This window comes from Agelaius phoeniceus, chromosome 7, assembly GCF_051311805.1.
Source record: "Agelaius phoeniceus isolate bAgePho1 chromosome 7, bAgePho1.hap1, whole genome shotgun sequence".
Taxonomy (NCBI): Eukaryota; Metazoa; Chordata; class Aves; order Passeriformes; family Icteridae; genus Agelaius; species Agelaius phoeniceus.
Window position 1 is genome coordinate 29,005,461 of NC_135271.1, and position 18,019 is coordinate 29,023,479.

The 18,019-nt window shown below is 46.6% G+C and overlaps 1 protein-coding gene across 1 annotated transcript; it reads right to left on the reverse strand.

The window, feature by feature from the left end:
• Window positions 1–11,532: 11,532 nt before the first annotated feature.
• On the reverse strand, window positions 11,533–12,342 carry HOXD1 (homeobox D1). Its single transcript, XM_054636008.2, has 2 exons — window positions 11,916–12,342; window positions 11,533–11,795 (listed from the first exon to the last, which is right to left on the reverse strand). The coding sequence occupies exons 1-2, from the start codon at window positions 12,340–12,342 to the stop codon at window positions 11,533–11,535; spliced, it is 690 nt and encodes a 229-aa protein (XP_054491983.2).
• Between the last annotated feature and the right edge of the window lie 5,677 nt (window positions 12,343–18,019).

Below are 18,019 nucleotides of genomic sequence, written 5' to 3' on the forward strand. Positions count from 1 at the left end.
GCTCCCTAGCTTCCATAGGTTTCAAAGGCTTCACAGTAGATCTCAAGGTGCAGGTACCTCTGATTTCAGTGCAGAGAAGGATGAGCTTTCAGCTGGGTTTTCAAGGGAAGCTAAAAGCAGAATCACACTGTCCCTTGGGCTTCACATTTCAGAAGGTCAGCCCTCAATGAGGGATGCTTACACAGGCACACCAAAAAGATGGAGTTCAGTTTTCTCATAGCCCATCTCTCCACTGGGCTGCCTTTACCCTGTAAGGTATTAGTTGCTAGGGTAAACTGACTGCAAGTGAAACAGGACTAGGACACATATACATACATTGCATTTTAAATAGTGTGGAACTTGAACAGGATTAATATTCTGCCTAGGAAAAAGTAACTGTTCGTATTAGTTCCCTTAATATTATTTAGACAATTTTTAACATCTCTTTTCCTCTGTTAATATTTTACAAAATGTATGGCAAACAATAACAATACCTTTATCTGCAGAATGAGTCCTTTGCAGATATAATTGTTAGGAATATTGTACAAAAGGAATTGTGGCAGAGATGACAACAAAAGACTTTTGGTCTTGTGCATTTTCTCAAGCTGTTTGCTTTATAACACTATTTTTGGCCATTCAAATTACAGTCTAGCTAGCCATATGGATGACAGTAGATAAGATTAAACAAATCACGAGAAAATTAAGGCATTTAAATTACTTTCTCCAAAACTGAGAATGCTGCTAGGTGTCACATGCAGTTCTCAAGTTCATGAACCACATTATGGGCTAAGTCCAGTTTAAGGTGGATACAAGAGTATTGTATCAGCCCAACACTGATTGGAAATATTCCTCTTCAGAGAACTATTGAGGTGGTAGAGGACACTGCAGAGTGGATCTGTGTTGCAGTACAACCTTTCTTCATCCCAAGACAGCAAGTTTGGGCCACATGCTGCTCAGCAGGCCTCATCAGAGCACTTTCTCAGTGCACAGCTGGGGATGTCTGCCCAAAACCCTGCTCTGCATTTCCACAGAGCAGGTCTCTAACAAGCCAGGCCTTTCCAAGACACAGGAGGAATGGTGACAGTCACAGATTCAATTAGCAATGGATCTGTCAAAGAGAACTGTGCAGAAATTTTGTGCATGGGTGAAGTGTCTGAAGACTACTTGTGTGGTACAGCTGGAGTTTTGAGAAAAGGCCAAGAAGTAGACAGACATAGGGGGAAAGAAACAGCACTGAAATGCCTTCTCCTTGCCTGGCCCACAGTCAGGCAGCCCCTCTGGTGTAACTTGAGGGCATCCTGGGGGCTGCTCAGCATTATGGTGCCTGTCAGTGTCTTTAAAGAGCTATTATGGCTGCTGGAAATCTCTACAATGAAGGAAGACTTGAGTGAGTCCTTCCCTGCCAACACATCTAGTGCCAGGCAGCAGCAGGAGGGTGTTTGTAGCATGACTTCATGCCAGAGGTTCTCTGTACACTAAACAGTCTGGCAAGGTACACAGACCAACAGAAACAGATGAATCTGGACCAGCATGATCAAATGGATCTAATAGGGCATTTGGTATATTTTTAAGGCAAGCATTTGCCTATCAGCCATTTCATGCAATCCACTGTTCAGTATCAGGAATGGTGCCAAAACTACTCAAGCATGAGCCAAGTTGCAAATTTTTCAGTTACACACACAGTCCTGTGAGTTTACTAAGGAGATACCATTAAATGGAACCTGAATTCAAAATTGAGGGCAAACTCACCTCTGTAGCTCTAATGCACTTTCTTGGGAAGTTGGTGTAAACGTTTTGTGGTAGTGTCCCTGATGGAGTAAGAAATAAAGTTGGGTTTGTGAAAGTTCAGGTGTACCTTACAATTGATTTTCATACTAATAAAATTAATTGCATGCTGCTGACAGTATTCTCTTATTTTCATAATCAGATAGGCTCAAAAGGGTTTCATTGTTGCGTAAACAAGATAAGATATGATTTCTAGGAACATGTGTCTATAAAAATGCAATAGTCAGAGCACTAACATTAATCACTTCACACTTAAGGAAGATATTGTGTTCTTAATTGAAAAACAAAATAATGCTGATGCATTTTCCAGCAACCTACATGAAGATAGAAGGGGTTTATTAGAGTTTTAAGAGATACAAGAACAGCATTTCTGAAAGAAAACAGGGAATCACAAACTGTATGAATGCCATTAGATTAATCATTTTCTTCTTCTTTTCTCACCTCCTTTTCTGCATTCTTTTATTCAGCAGGGTGAGATTTTCAGGGGTGCCAGGCCTACTTTAGCACATCTGTCATCCCTGCAGCTGCACTGAGTGGACATCAAAGCAGCTGTGCAGAAACCCAAACTTCACTATGTTATTCACTGAAGGTGTTACCAGCCCCCAGGCTCTTGCATATCCCTGTCATTCCCAGCAGCTGCTGAGGAATCTGTGCTCTGAAATAGTTAAGATCTTGAAGTCAGACCTTGATCTTCCCAGCTTTACCTGAGCTTTCCAGAGGAGCTCTGCAGGTGGGCAGAGCACAGCCTCTACAGCCCATCCCAGTGCTCTCAGCCCAGGGCATCAGGCACTTCCACAGGGACAGGGACATCAGCTCACAGGTCAGAGTCTAAATAAGGAGGAGCCATGGCTAGGCAAAGAGGGCAATGACCTGGACTGAGCTTTGAATAGACCCACTGGGTCACTGGAGGGGAGGCTGTCCCAGCTGGGGCCCAGGACCATGACAGTGTCTCAGCTGCCCATGGAGCTTATTTCTCCATGCCAGTGGTGGATTTAGAGCAACAGGTATCACACAGCTTATGCTTTATGGGGTCAGGATTTGACTTTTAAACAAAATCTCAGATCAGAGGGACCTGCAAGCAGGAGCTTCCAGAAGGGAGGCAATAGGTTTGTCCTGGTTTCCCTGCCTGTGCTACTGCACAGTCCACCCTGCCTTCGTCTGCTCTTCTTGCCAAACTCTGCCTTTGGTTTCCTTGGATCCAACCTCTGTTAACAGGCTTCTTCCACATTTGTCTATCTTTTTTTTAATCCCTAGTTGACCAGACACCAAGAAGTCTTTTTTTTTTTTAAGCATGGATCTGGACTACATTGTCGAAATGGCACAAATGTCAAAGCAGCAATCATGACTCTAGCTTGCAGTAGCAATGTCTGTAAAGGTTCATCCTGATATTTGTGTAGCTCATACTGTAGCAAAATCCAGATCCATCTTGTTAATGAAAATAAGAATAATGATTCAGTTTGACTGTAGGCACTGGTTAGGCAAGTCTTCTCAAACTCTACAGATGTTATCTGGAAAATTAAGGAGCTGCAATTGAATTCATTTTCTGGACAAGCATGGTAAATACTGAGGAGGTTTATTAATTCATCAAAGCTCCTTGTGAGAGGGTCTAAATCCTTTACTGAAGGCCAGCATAGAAATAAAGTACTTTCTTCTTCCTGTAGAAATGATCAAAACTGCCAACCCTGCATGGAGGGAGGACAACTGTAGTGAAATATTTATCTGCAACACACTGTAAGAGGGATGTGCTGTGAATTATTGTAGAGCTGGGCAGGAAATAGTTGCCTAGTCCCAAAAGATTTTTTTTTTTATTAAGAATGTGTTGCTATTCCACACCAGGATAAAACCAAAACCCTTTGAATGATCTAAGAAAGGGAGAGGGAGCAAGACCCACCTACAAAACCCTTCATCAGTCATATATGTGGAGCTCTTGGAACACCTGAGAAGAAAGTTTGGTCGAGAATTCATCAGATCCAAGCCATCCCATTCAACCTCCACAGCCCTGGGGATTGCTTTAGGGAGACCAACATGCAGGAGCAGGGACATAAGCCTTGCTGACCTTGCATGAATGCTGTCTCTGCTGAGCCAGGATGGGGCTTAGGTCTTGGCTTTTCATGCTGTTCATCTCACTTCAGCAAAAGAGTTCTGACTGCTTCTGCCTGATTACTTTGTCCTCGTAGAAGCAACCCATTGTTTATAGGGGCTTTTCCATTTTTACAACTAAATGCTGCAGAGCTGAATGGTCTTGTATAAAATTTTTACCTCTAGATGGGAAATCTCCTCTTTTAAAAAGCTTACATGGAAGTGACTTTATTTTCTGAATCATTTCCCCCATGTATCTCATAAATAAGAAGTTTTCTCTAGTGGGGTTTGTGGGGGATTTTTTCCAACACCTCTACCTTAGACACATAGCCTGATCATCAGAGTGCCATTCTATATTTTTAAGGGAGGCTGAGAACTGATTCAGTCGATACAACATAGCAGAAACTTCAGAAGCTGAATCTATTCCATCTAAAATCATTGTCTTGTTCCATAAAAGGAACAAGAAAAGCTTTGCCATATCTTCATTACAGCTGTAGAAGTTCATACTTGACATAGTTTCTCCCCAGGGTACAACTGTGGTAAGGAAAAAAAAATATGCTGACTGAAATAACTTGGATGTATATACATTAAAAACACATGGTCTTTCTGGTTGTAGGTATGAGTTGGTGAGGCTGGGCACCTCCTGAGATTTGTGAGGAGATGTGGCAGATCAGATTGATCCTTTTCCTGGCACCAGCAGAAAGATGTGAGAAAAGCACCAGGTGTTTTCTTTGGTCTTTGTAGAGACAGAGCAAGCAGAAATAAAAAGCTGTGCAGCAATGATTTCAGAACATTTTGCAAATAAGATGCACTTTTTATCTTTTTGAGCACTGGGACATGGAAAAGGAATGCCTGGTTGAGAAATATTTTGAGCCACGTGAGCCATATTCAGTTTACATAAGTGTACAGGGAGCACAGGCTAGCTAAATTTCAACTTAATCCAGCTAAATTCCAGCCTTGTCCAGCTAGCAGCCATGTGTATGCATGATGTTCCAAATCCCTTACTTCCTCTCAGTTCCCTGGAGGCTGGCAAAAGTTACAAGAGTAATGCTGCCAGGATCTGAAACCCTCTTAGTCAGATGTTTGGAACTAATTGTGTTTAGTTGAATTAATGCTGGTATAGAAGACTTGCAGTGATGAGTCAGATGGCTGGTCTGCCTGAACACTCAGCAGAGCTGGATGCAAAGAGGACCAATGCAGAACAAGCCCTGAGACTGACAAATCCAGCAAATGTGAGTGATGGGTGATGCTGCTGGTACATCATGTGGCCACTGGTGGGGCTCAGGCTGCAGCTGATGAAGACTTCAGGACACAAATTGCAGGCTGGCAGTGACCACAGATCTGGGTGTCTCTGTCTGGATGTGACTGCTGCCAACAACATCTGGTTATGCCATCACACCATCATCTTTTTATTAAATACAATGAAATTCAAATTTAGGACATTTTTCTTCAGAAAAACAGACCAAAGCCATGTTCTTCCAATTCTTGAAAGCATGGCCATCTGCCTCTGGGATGGGTGAGCTCTGTTGCAGGCCTTTACTGACCAGACCATTACTGGTGATGGACAGAACACCATCACAGATGAATGACACTGGCAACCTGCAGACAGGATGTAAAGGTTTTATTCTTGTTTGGGCGTGTCTTTATTTTTTCCTTTCAAATTTATTCTTACACCAGATTTGTGAGAGCCCTTTTCTTGTATAACTCTTGCTGTAACAATTGGCACATGTAAAGTCCCAAATCAGATTAACAAATCTATTTGATTTAGTGCTACATTTGAAAAGCAACCAGAGCACCAGGTGGTCCATTTCTTAAGTGAGACGTGACATTAAGAGTGTTTAGCCAGTCCTGTCCTATTTTTTTTTTAACTTTCTGCCTGGTCATATTGAAGTCACAGTTCTCACAGTGCTGGTTACAATTACAAAATTTTACAAAATCTTGGACCTATTAGAAGAAGTCACCCTGTTACATGCACTGTTGGGGGCTGCTCTCTCCAGCATGAGAAAATGGGGTTGATAGCTCATTGATGTCATGTACCTACTACACATTTCCTGAGCTGCATTTCTAAAGGGAAAGATAGATTATTTTATTGATAGGCTTTTAACACTGTTTGATAATTATCATTGGATTTGATACACTTGGATGTTGAAGAAAATGTCACTCCACATAAATTGGGTAATTTATAAATCTATAAATGTCTGTGTATTAAAAATAATTATACCAATATCTATGCTTAAGATATGGATCAAATACTAGAGGTTGCCAGGATTAGAAACTGTTTCCATTATCTGAACAGTAACTGGGCAAAATCGGATCTGAGTAGTCATTAAAAAATTTAGTGATATTTTTATCTGTTTTCAAATACCACTCTAAACTTTATAGTGGTTAATCTAGCTTACTTGTTAAAGGAACATAAAAAGAGGCATTAGGAATGTAGATTTAGTGTAGCACAGCCGTTAAGATGAAGAGTAATGGCAGGAAAGCCTTAGCTGTCAGATTCTCCTGCTATGCTAATATCACCAAAATCATATTACTGGGTTACAGGTGTTTTCCATTGGCTGTATGGGCAGAAGGAATGGTTCATTTTGCCCCACAGAAGCAGGTCTCCTGATCCACTGAACTCACACATGGGTGGCATTTTATGCTCACCCACAGCAGCATGGATTGATGCATTGCTGAGGTCCTTGTTCTCTCTAACCCAGGTTAGAGTGTCCCCTGTGCTGGCAGTGTAGGGGCCTCACTCTAAGGTTAGGGCCATAGGCCAAACTGATTGAGTTAGACCTGTTAAACACTTTCATAAGGCATGATACACCATCCTGCTTTAAAATGCCACATTTTTCAGAACAAAATGAACATTTTTGAGCTATTATTTGCAGCATTATGCTTTTTGGTGAAGCATAGTAAAAAAGATCTATTTTCCAGGTGGTGCGAAGTTTGCTAGGCTAGTAGAAAAGAAACTGACTGGATTTATTCCTGTGTTTGTTTGTTTACTTAAACTAGTGGTTTTCAATCTGCTAATCACCAGTGGCTGTTGTCTTTTGAAGAAACAAAAACACAAGAGTACCAAAATTGTTTATGAAAAGCTCTTTCATGGACCAGCGGTCTAAATTTTTTCAGTATAAAGGAAGCCTTGTCCAGTTTACAAAAAGTTCTCAGGACTGTATCTCCAACAGAGATTTTAACACTCTATGTAAGAGTAAATTGGCTTAAACAGCCAAGGAAGATTTACAGCTGAGGGTTACTTTGTTCACTTGGCTGATGATCAAGAACAGCAAAAGACTTCCAGATAAAGCTAAACTACAGTAAGACATTGGCTCTGTGAAGCATCTTTTCCCTACATATTTCCCAGAATTATTTGGGGGCATTTTAGAGATGTGGTTAAGTAGACATGTGAATAACAGATATTGTTATGATAGGGAGAAGAATGATTTGTCATTTGGTTCACCTTCCTTTATCAGGGTGACTTTCCTTTGCCAAAGACTCCTTAGGTCACCGACATTAGGAAAAGTTATAAATAAACAAGATTGAGATTGAGTGAATCACATAAACACATAGCTGTATGTAACCATATATTGCAAATAGAACAGAATGTGTGTCCCCTAAACTTCAGTCACCTCTTAATGACAAACTGGTAACAGCCATGTCTCATCTGGGATTTCTCTCCATACCTATTTCTCTTCAGTTGTCAGGGATTTGCAAGCATTCTTGGGGCTTCCTTGGCGCTTAGGCTAACAGTGTGGTGCAGGACAAATCATAAGTATGATTTCTTAGCTGCTGGAGACAAGTTCTTGGAACTCCAAGGAGGTGTTTGCAATTTGTAACTTTGTCTGCAAAGATTTTTCTTAGAAGAAATAATAGTCTGTTCTCCTCTGCTAGCAATCTGTACCATTATTTGCATAAACCACAGTTCCAGGTTGTACCAATAAATAATGGAGAGGGACACTTTCAAAAGGAGATTAAAATGTGGGGGTTGGGTTGCGTATTTTTGTTTTCTAGCTTACTGCTGACTACTTGCATGGTCAAAATAAACCTGGATATGCAGCTCATAGTATAAAACAGAGTCATTGGTTTGACCCTCAGCAAAGTGTTCCCTCTGCTGTAATTCCAGGCAGTAACATACTAAATCTGGTCCTCTTGGGAAGACAGATACCCAGGCAAGCCTGGGTTCTTGCCTAAACTTGGTTTTCAGAGAGGTCCATTCTTCTGTTATCATTTACCTATCCAAAAGATATTAAATCTCTACATTCACATATACCACTTAGGAACAGTAATTTTACAACTTTTTTTCCTCTTGGAAGCCTTCCAAATCAATATTTTTGTTCTGTTTGAGGCAAAATGGGAACACATAAAAAATTACTTTGTTCATATCCCTTTGTAGCCTGGGGCCCTTTGAGCAACAGTCAGTAGGCAAAAATTAATATATGACTGAGAGAGAATGGTCTTTCTGTGGTTTCTGATGATGGCTGAGGAAAAATAAAGCCAGGAAATAGTGGTTTCATAATTTGTGAAAAATTATATGGTGGTGAGTATCTATTGAGTCCAGTCTGGAATACTGTGTTCCGATTGCAGTGAAAACTGCGGCTTGTGCTCTTACAACTAGCTGCCAAATCTAAAACTTGTTTCCAACTGCTAGGCATCAAATTGGGCATGTGTGAGACTCTTGGGATTAAGTTTAAGTGAGTGAATCTTAGACCTTATCTATCATTTATTTGTCTCATGTGTGCACCCACAGGTATCATAGGCATTTTTATTTAATTATTTAAGAATTGGCATGTGACTAGCATTAGCTCCTTCCTTTGGGTAGCTTGCTGACAGAATAGTGCAAAGGAGCAATATCTAATCCTCATACAGCTAGAACTGTTTGTGAAGAGAAGGATCCTATTAAACTGGTCCTGTCATGTGAGCAGAAATCAATTAATACAAAGTACTGGTTCTTAAGACAGAATATAGTTGTGCTCATACCACCAAATTCAGACTGCCATAAGAGAGTCATAAGGTTTCATCTTAATTTTGGAGTAAATCTCTGGTCTGTGTCATTTTGATGGATACAGAACTGTGCACTGCTACAAGGCCGGGACATGTATTTATTTATTCAGGAAAATATATGTCACAAAAACATTCATTGTAAAAGACTTAGTGTGCTCTAATTGTCTGATCCAGCACCATGAAATCAATGAGAGTCTTTCTTTCCATGCTGGTAGTGCAGGAGTGTGCCAGCAGTACAGAAAGCACTCCTCTGGCCTGAAGTGCCTGGCACAAATGTCAAAATCATTAGGAAAATAAAAGGCTGACAAACAAGCAACCCCATAGACATGCAACAAATTTGGAGGCAACTGAAAATACAGCTGTTTTCTAAAGTTTGTATGTGAAACGTGTTCTGAGAAAAATGGGTTATTCCAGCTGTATGTCAATGCTCACTTGTACTATTAAAAAAAAAACAAATGGAAGAGTAATAACAGAGTAGTTCATAAAAATGGACCTTTAAAACAGCTGCAGAAAAGAGCTGATTAGTAGCATACTTGCCTTTAAAATTCAACTTGCAAAACAAATTTGATTTATTCAAATTTTCATTAATTTTACCAGATTTTGCTTTATTCTGCTTTAAGTAGCACCTTCAAAAAAATAAAAAAAGGTGGGAGAAATATTATTTCCTGGTTTTTAATGAATGATCAGCCTGCAGTATAAACACTTGTTTGGTGTCATTACTTTAATGAAGAACTGCAAACCACACATTTTGGTTGCAGCTAGTTTCACACGAGTACTTCAGTCCTGGGAATTTTTAGGGCTATGCCATGAAGTGAAGCAGCCCAAGGGACATGAACCACAACTCTATGTACAGAACAAAAATGTACCTCTGTGCATGCACAACCATGAGCCTCTAGCAGCGTTGTCCTTTGCTGGTACAGTCAGGATATGATGTGTGACAACTCCTCTGTCTTGGGAAGTCCCTTCCTTTGGATGTTCACTATGGGGAACATCCATCTCCTTGCCTAGGAGGCTCCTTGCCCTGTTTAGCCATGGACTTGTTGCCACAACATCATCATAACTTGCCTGCCCAGCTTTTGGGAGTAACTTCCCAAGGTTCCCACCAACCTCCGCTGAAGCTTCCATCAGCAGTGGCTTCCCAGTCCCTCAGCAGAATCTTCAGAAGAAAGTCTTAAGCAGAAGGGCACCTGGGGGGATGGAAAGTATTACAGAGAGTAAGAATCTTCTTCATTGCTGACTTTTGGACTTGAGACATCCATCTTCATCTTCCCTCTGTGGTCGTTTTACCCAGCAAGCATCCAACAAAGACAAATAGTTGTTGGTGTCTGGGGCTGGCTTCCAGACAGGGACCCAGTGCATTCCACAGGTCTCCTTGAAGTCTGTCTCCCCTAGTCCCATAATTGGGTTTTCACCCCAAAGTCCAACACTCAGCAGAAATCCAGGGCAGAAAGAGGCTTGTCCAAAACAAAAGTCCTGTCCACAAATAAATAAAATTACCTTCATGTAAATCCAGATGTGATTCCTCTCCACATTGCTGTTTTGCTTTCCCACGCAGAAATGGGAAAAAAGTCTAAGCTTGGTTCCTTTGCCCACTTTGATACTGTTATTTTATCTATGGGAATATTGCCAGTCTTTTCTATGCAGCAATCCAAGCAAAAGACCCAGGAATCCTTTGGCCTTTTGCCAGAATTAGTCTTTGGTCAAATCCAAGCGTCTTTCTGAGCTTCAACAGGTCTTGAGGTTTTGCATGTGGTGAGATTTGTTGCAAACAGATTTATAACGATGCAATTTTTTAACCATGAGATACAATGAAGACTGAGAGGGCTAAATGAACTGATTCTGGCCTTAGATGCTGCAAGAGGCTTTATATTGTCTACGGACATGTGAGGGGAGCTGGGAGTCAGCAGAATGGCCATTGGCCCATCCTGGGCTGCCCAGAGCCTCTGCGAGGGAAATCCCAGCACTTCTGCAGTTCAAAAGGGAACAGTTGCTCCTCTTAAGACTTTATTTCTTTTTACATTTTACCTTGCAGTTTTTTCTGTCAAAAACAGACTTTTTACTAAATCAGTCACATCAGGAAAATAAATAGTAATGGATGAATGAATGAATGAATGAATGAATGAATGAATGAATGAATACAAGCAAAACCAGCCTCTTTTTTGCAGCAATTTTGCAAAGGGCAGGGCAGAAGACAAGGACACTTCTTTCAAAAGGGGATCTTGGATTCATGCCATGACCATCCCTGACCCTTCCTCTAAGAGGAAGTTTCCCTGTTCTCTCTCTGCCTTCTCGGGGTGTCTCCCCTTCTGTACCAACGCTGTCTGAGCCCATGGATCTGTCTTTTAAATGCAAAACGGAGAAAGGCTCGGGAGCATGGGGCAGCCCCTCCACGCACCCACCTCCGCCCGAACCCGGGCCAGTTGGCAGAGCCGTTCGCTGCGCTGCCTTGGGGGAGCGGCGCTCTCCGCTAACTCCCGTCTGCACCCGCCCGCTGCCTCGGCCCGCTCCGACCCCGAGCAGCGGCGCTCCGGGCCGGCGGTTTTCCCTGAATCCTCATAAATAAAACTGTACATAAAGTTGCAACAGAAAAAGCAGCGGAACAGCACAGCCGCGGTCCGCGTGAAGGCACAGCCGCGCCCGCCGGCCGCAGCTTCCCGCCCAGCCCCGACGTCCCCCGGTTCCCTCCGTGGGAGCGGCGGAGCCTCAGGCGGGGCCGCCCGGGACAGCGGCGGCGGGGGCGGCCAGCGCCTCCCGCTCCCGCTTCTTCTGCTTCATGCGGCGGTTCTGGAACCAGACCTTCACCTGGGCGTCGCGGAGGCGCAGCGAGCGGGCCACCTCGAGGCGGCGGGCCCGCGACAGGTACCGGCTGAAGTGAAACTCCTTCTCCAGCTCCGTGAGCTGCCGGGTGCTGAAGCTGGTGCGTGCGGAGCAGGCGGGCGCTTCCCCCCCGCACGGCGCCGCGCCGCCTGCAACGCCGAAAAACACCGCGCTTCAGCCGGGGCAAAGGCAGGGGGTGGAGGCAGGAGAAGGGCAGAGGGGAGCCGAGATGGGAGCAGCCCCCGCCCGCTCCCCGCCGCCCCACTCACTTCTCCCGGGCGGGCTCCGCTTCGCTCGCATCCACTCGAAGGTGCGGGGCGCCGCCGGGGCCGCCGCGGGAGCCGGGCAGCCGGGCGCGGGGGCGGCCCCGGGACAGGGCGAGAGGTGCCGGAGCCCCCCGCCGCCCGCGCCCAGGCAGGGGCAGGGGCGCTCGGGGTCGGGCGGCGGCGAGCGGCCGCTCCCGGGAGGGATGGACGTGGCGTAGGCCGGCGGTCCGGCTCCCCGGGACGGGCGGCAGCCGGGGCCCAGCGCCGCCGGGGCAGCGGCCGCGTAGCCCAATGCCTGCGGCGGGGACGCGGCCCTGGCCGTGGTGCCCAGCGCCAGGAAGGCGCCGTCCCCTCGCTGGGGGTACGGGGCCTGCGGGGCACCGCGGCACAGCCCCGGCGGAAAGGCGAGAGCAAAGTACCCCAGCTCCATGACCCACGGGGCAGCACCGCGCCCGCCGGGGCAATATTGCCCTAATATAGGCCCTGGAGCGGGGCACGTCCCGCCCCGCGGCCAATGGGAGCCCGGAGGGGCGAGCCCGAGCCGAGGGTCCCGGGCGCCCCCAGCTCCCCTGCCCGCGGCCGGCTGCCGGGGCTGGAGCGGGGCTGCAGGTGGGCAATCCTGCCGCGCCGCACCGGGATTCCCTCGGGACAGGCCGTCCCCCTGGGCTCGACGGAGTCTCCGCACACTTGGGACGTTTGCCGGGAGTTTCGAAGGTGAGCGAGCTGGCGCTTTCCCGCTATCCGGGTGCCTGTCTGCGCTCTCCCTGGCCCTGCAGCCGGCCAGACTCCTGGGGGCCCCCACGGGAGCCCACGCGGGCACAGCCCGGCCTCCCCACCCGGAGGCTGGGGCGAGGGGCGGGGTGCTGCTGCACCTCATGGCGCTTAATGGTCTCGTTCCATCAGATAAGTGCTCTGCAGCCTCTCAAAAATGAATCTCCTCACCGTTAGCAGGCTCACACTGTTAATGGACTTTTATTTTTCCCTTGGCGATTCGGCATTGTTTACTGAGTGTTTACAGCTGGCAGAGAGCAGCAAGTTGCTCTACCCAGCCAAATCGTCCAACTCTCTCTTGGTTTTCAATCCCCCAGAATGGCAGGAAACAGCAACAAGGTGAAGGAGGTGAAATCTGGACTCCCGAAGTGATCATCTTTCCCTAAACGTCTCCAAGTGACATTTGACCATCCAGTCTGAGCCACGCTGATGTTTGATTTGGGTAATGATCGGTTTCATCCAATGTCTCAGCCGATAACCATGTGTCAGTGCAGTTCAGAAGAGCAGAAGGGTGTGCTGGGCAGAGTACACCTGGGCTTTGGTGACTTGGGACTGGACCTACAAAGAACATGAAGAAGGGCTACATCATGCTGCTTTGAATTAGACTTGCAACCTTCTAATTCTTAGTAGGTGGATGTGGAGTCAGCTGGGAAATGCAAGGGTTGTACTTTATTTAAAAATATATTTTATTTCTAAACAAAAGCATGAAATTTGTATGCCTTCATCCATCATCCAGTGCCTTCCACTCAACAGCTCAAGAAGCTCTACAAGCTCTTGGCAAAAGTGCCATTTGCTGTGGTCAGGAAGAGGCCACAAATTTTGCAAGGACCAAGCATGATGCCAACGTCATGAAGGCAACCAGAATTCCCAGAGAAGGAAACATTTCACTGGATCCCCTGTGGATTTCAGAGGGCCAGACTGGTGACAGGAAAAGGATATAATGGGGTGACATAATCAGACCATTTCACTGACTCAGTATCAACTCTTTCCATGGAGATTGTGCTCTGCAGTTCAGCTCCACCATTATGCCCAGCTGATGAATTCAGAGCAGATCTGGTGGGTTTTTCCTGCAGGGGCCCAGAGAGGACACATTGCTAGGACAGGCATGCACATCCTGCAGAGGTGCAGGAGCATTTCCCTGCACAAGGACTCTGATCAGTGACATGGCCTCCTATCAGCCCCTCTTTCTCCCCAGCTAATATTGTTCATCTACTATAAACCAACTCTTGTAGAGCAAAGGCTGGCTTTGTACAGATTATGTCTTAAGGGTGCTTGAACTTCAAGTCTACAGACACAGCAGTCACTGAAATCTCAGAGTCCTGACACTTGGTGTTCTCCTGGCACAGACTTGTTCACTCTGATGGGCTGTGCTGCCCTTATACTCCAATAATAGAGTATCACCTAAATTTCTATTTTCAGGGGGTGCAAGTATAAATCAGAAGAACAGTTTAAATCAAATACACTTTGTCAGGAAACACACATTTGGAGGAAGGGGTTAAATTCTGGATGATGCAAACTTTCTCAGCATTCCCATGGCAATCAGAGCAGTTTGGAAAGCATTATCTTCTGAAAAATCAGAAGCCTGGGAACACCAGGTTTTCTCTTTAGCAGAGAATGGCTGTCCATGCAGCAGAGCACCTGCGCTCTTCAGTCTCCTCTGCTGTAAAAATTCCTGCCTGCAGTGAAGGAAAGAAAATTGGCTTCAGAACAGGGCTGCTGCTTTATTTGGGTCTTGTGTTTGCAGAATGCAACTGGTTTAATTACACCTAAGGCTGTTCTAAATGCTAGAAAAGCTGTCTGTGTTCACACCAACATACGATCTTTCCATTTACCCAGCTGGATGCTGTTACGAGTTTCCTGTTCATTACCTGTTTGTTTTGGCAGGACTGTTCAAGGGTGACAAAAGCAGAAATCAGTGGCTAAATACAGGACAAACATCTCTTGTTGATATTCTGGCTTCTGAGGGAGGGCTTTATCTACACGCAGGAATTTCAGTATTCAGACTTAAAAAGTTAACTTCCAGTGATAGAGAATAGAGTGACTGAAGCTGTTTTTTTTACAAGGAGTCTAATGGGAAAGATGAAGGACTCGTTGGATGCCAAAAGAAGGAAGAAGAAAAGTGGGGGGAAAAAGAATGTGAAGAACATGATGCTGTCAGAGACAATTTGAGAATGGCTGGGAGGTTTAGGGATGCCTGTGTGAGTAGTCAAGTGATGGCAAGACAGGGGACCTGCTGGGGCAAAAACTCTGTAACAACAATGGACCAAATGAGTCCTTGTGTCACTGTGTTTCTGGGAGTATGTGGGCCTCTACAAAGCCTGAGAAAGCCACTGTGGAGCCCAGACATGATGTAGGAGCAAGTCCAGCCAAAAGCCCTGAGTCCCGTTGGGTGCAGACACCAGCCCCTCACCCTAGGGAGGCTGCTTGAGCAGCCTGTGTTGAAGACAATGGCAGCCTGAGCCACAGACACTGCTTTGAGGCTGGGACATGTGGCCTGTCTCCCTAGAGCAGGAGCCCACCCTCTGTGCTTGTAGCTGACCCCCAGGAGATCCAAGAGATCCCTCCCCAGCCCCCAGCCTGGAAGGTGTGCATTACCTTGTCCTTACCCCTCTGCTGCTGCTGCAGCAGTGCCAGCTGGGCAAAGCTGCTTCTCAGTGCTAAGGGGGACATCCATGGTGTGGAGACAGCTAGGGTGGGGATGGGCATCCTCAGGGGAGATAAGCAAATACTGGGAATTTAAGGAGTGGCCCTGTTAGCTCAAACAAACCACTAAAGGCTCCTGTGAGAAAGGCTGTTACAGAAGGAGGGGAAGCTTTTGGGAGTTTATTTTGTAAAATGGGAATATACCCAGGGATGAACAGACACTTCAGGGCAGAGATGGGGAGTTGTGCTGGCACTCTAGGGAAGCCACCCTCAGCTCCTGCACTAGCACAGGCAGCCACAGCAACCCTCAGGAAGGGGTGTTTCCCTCTGCCATCAATGTATCCCTGCCACCAGTTCCTCTTTCCCGGTTGACTCCTGGGACAGGAACCTCTGTTTTCCCAATATGTGAGATTAACAACAAAGATCCTCTATATGAACACAGAGAAGAGGATAGTCTATCCCTTCTTCTGTAAAGATTTGCTCTGAAGAGTGATTCCATGCTGGCCCCTTGCAATGTAAAGCCCTGTTTCCAGTCCCATGGCTGTGAATTTGTTGGGACAGAAATATTACACATCTTGATAACCCAGAGGTGTCAAGGTAAGCCATGCTGCTGTGTGCAAAATGGGTGCCAATGAGTTTGCAGCCAAGATTTCTGTCTTCTCTTGCCTTTCTTGCTCCCAAAGATCCTAAAATGTTTCTTAGAGGAAAGATTGAGGCTGTGTACCTCAATGAGCACGGGATTGCCTACCGCTCCCAAAACTTCAGCTGTTGCAAAAAAACTGCATGTCAGCAAATAAAAATTGAAGTGTTCAAATCCTACATTCATGAGTATTTTTATCCAGAAGACGTCCATCCTGTCTAGTATAAATTCCTTGCTGTTTTCACTCTGCTTTGTGCTTATTGTCATTGCAGCTGAGCCTTTCTGTAATTCATCCCAGAACGTTCTGAAAGCTTCAGGACCGGGCTCCAAAAGGAGAGACAAAGACTCACCTCTGCTCCTGAGCAGCATCTGCAGAGGCTTAGGGATGTGCAGGCACAGGTACCTCACTGAGTCCCATTTTGTGTCTTAGCCTATGTGACCAAAGGGGTTCAGTCCTGCCCTGTTACTCCATGGCTCTCAGGCTCTGGAACTGTGTTCTGCTTCTGCTGGATGGGGTTTCTGCTCCAGTCCCAGCTGGCTCAGGTCCAAGCAGAAGTAGGAGGACCCACTGTCGAGTAAAAAGTGCTCTTGGTGTGATTGCTGACCCTTAATAGAGCCAGCCCTGTCACTCCCCTGGCAGCCCCACTCCAAGCAAGCAGCACGGGGTACCCACTGCTGCCTCTCACGTGGGAGCAGAGAGCCATTGCCCATTCAGGGATTAACTTGCCATTCAATCCCTGGAAAGTGGCTGCAGCCAACAGACCTCTGGCCCAGCTTACCTTGCACCTTTCAAAAGCAGAGGTATGTTGTTCATCAGTGTATAAGATGACATGACACCCAGCCACCACCACGGCCCTAACTGCCCTGGCAGCACCAGCCCCTGTGCGGTGTGCTGCCCACCCAGCTCCAGCCTGTGTTGCCAGGCAGGTGTGCAGTGCAGTGCTGGACACCTTTGCCAGGCTGCCACGGTGTGTGGCACTGGGCACGCACAGCAGGCTGGCATGTAGAAGATGGCATCACAACCTGCAGCTCCTTTCCTCTCTCCTCAGCTGACAGCTATCAGCAAGGCACCCTCCCAGAGGTAGACCAGCAGCCCCATCCCCTTTACCCTGTTTTTTCCCCTGGTGAAGTAGTCCTTTTAGTGCCTGGATGTCCCTGCAGGCTCTTTCAAAGGGCTTCCCATGCGGCTGGAGGGGTGCAGACACCCCAGTGGTGGATCCTGCCTTCAGACTTTTTGCCATGGAGCCCAAAAGACCCAGCTGGCCCTCAAGAAAGTCAGGGGACTTCTAGTTGATGTTGGTGGGCTCCCCTTTCTTAGCCAGCCTCCTCCCTGCATTCCCTTGCCTCCTGGGTGTGCAGCCAGCTGCATCCTCTTCATCTTTGGACAAGGTTGCCTGCTGCCCCAGATGACCCTGGTGTGGTCTCATAGTGGAAGCCATGGGGGTGCCCCTGAGTCCCTGGCCTGCCCATGGAGCAGGGCTGAGAGCCTGCAGTGTCTGCTCAGGAAGCACTTGCTAATGGAGCAGGAGGCATTTGGCTTTGTTTTTTCCAGCCAAACACAAGTGGCACCTACAAAACTGTGGCATCCCTGCCCTGGTGCTGCTAACCAGGCCATGCACAGTGGGACACTGATGGGCCCCTCCTCCAAAAGAAACAGGATGCAAAAGGGTGGCTCAGCCCTGCACTCACTGCATGGAGATAACACAAAGCCTCAGCTCCTTTTTGCACTGGGGAAACTGCTGGAATGCCATTAAATGGTGGGTTACTGTAAAGGCCAAACCAGAAAGTGGAGACCCAAACCCCACTGGTCTGAACAAAATAACTTGCATGGCCTCACTGAAGCTCCGTGCACCCCTGACACCTCTCAGCCAGTGCTCTCAGCAGCTGCCTATCCCAAATAGTGCAACATCACTGCCAGCATTTAGAGGGCCTGGCTCACTGACCCTTTTATGGGTCTGGAGCAGATGGAGGGAGCCGGGAAGGAGAGGAAGGGTGCTGTGCCTTCTATTTGTAAAGAAAGGCAAAGGGAAGATCAGACCCAGGCCTGGCCTTG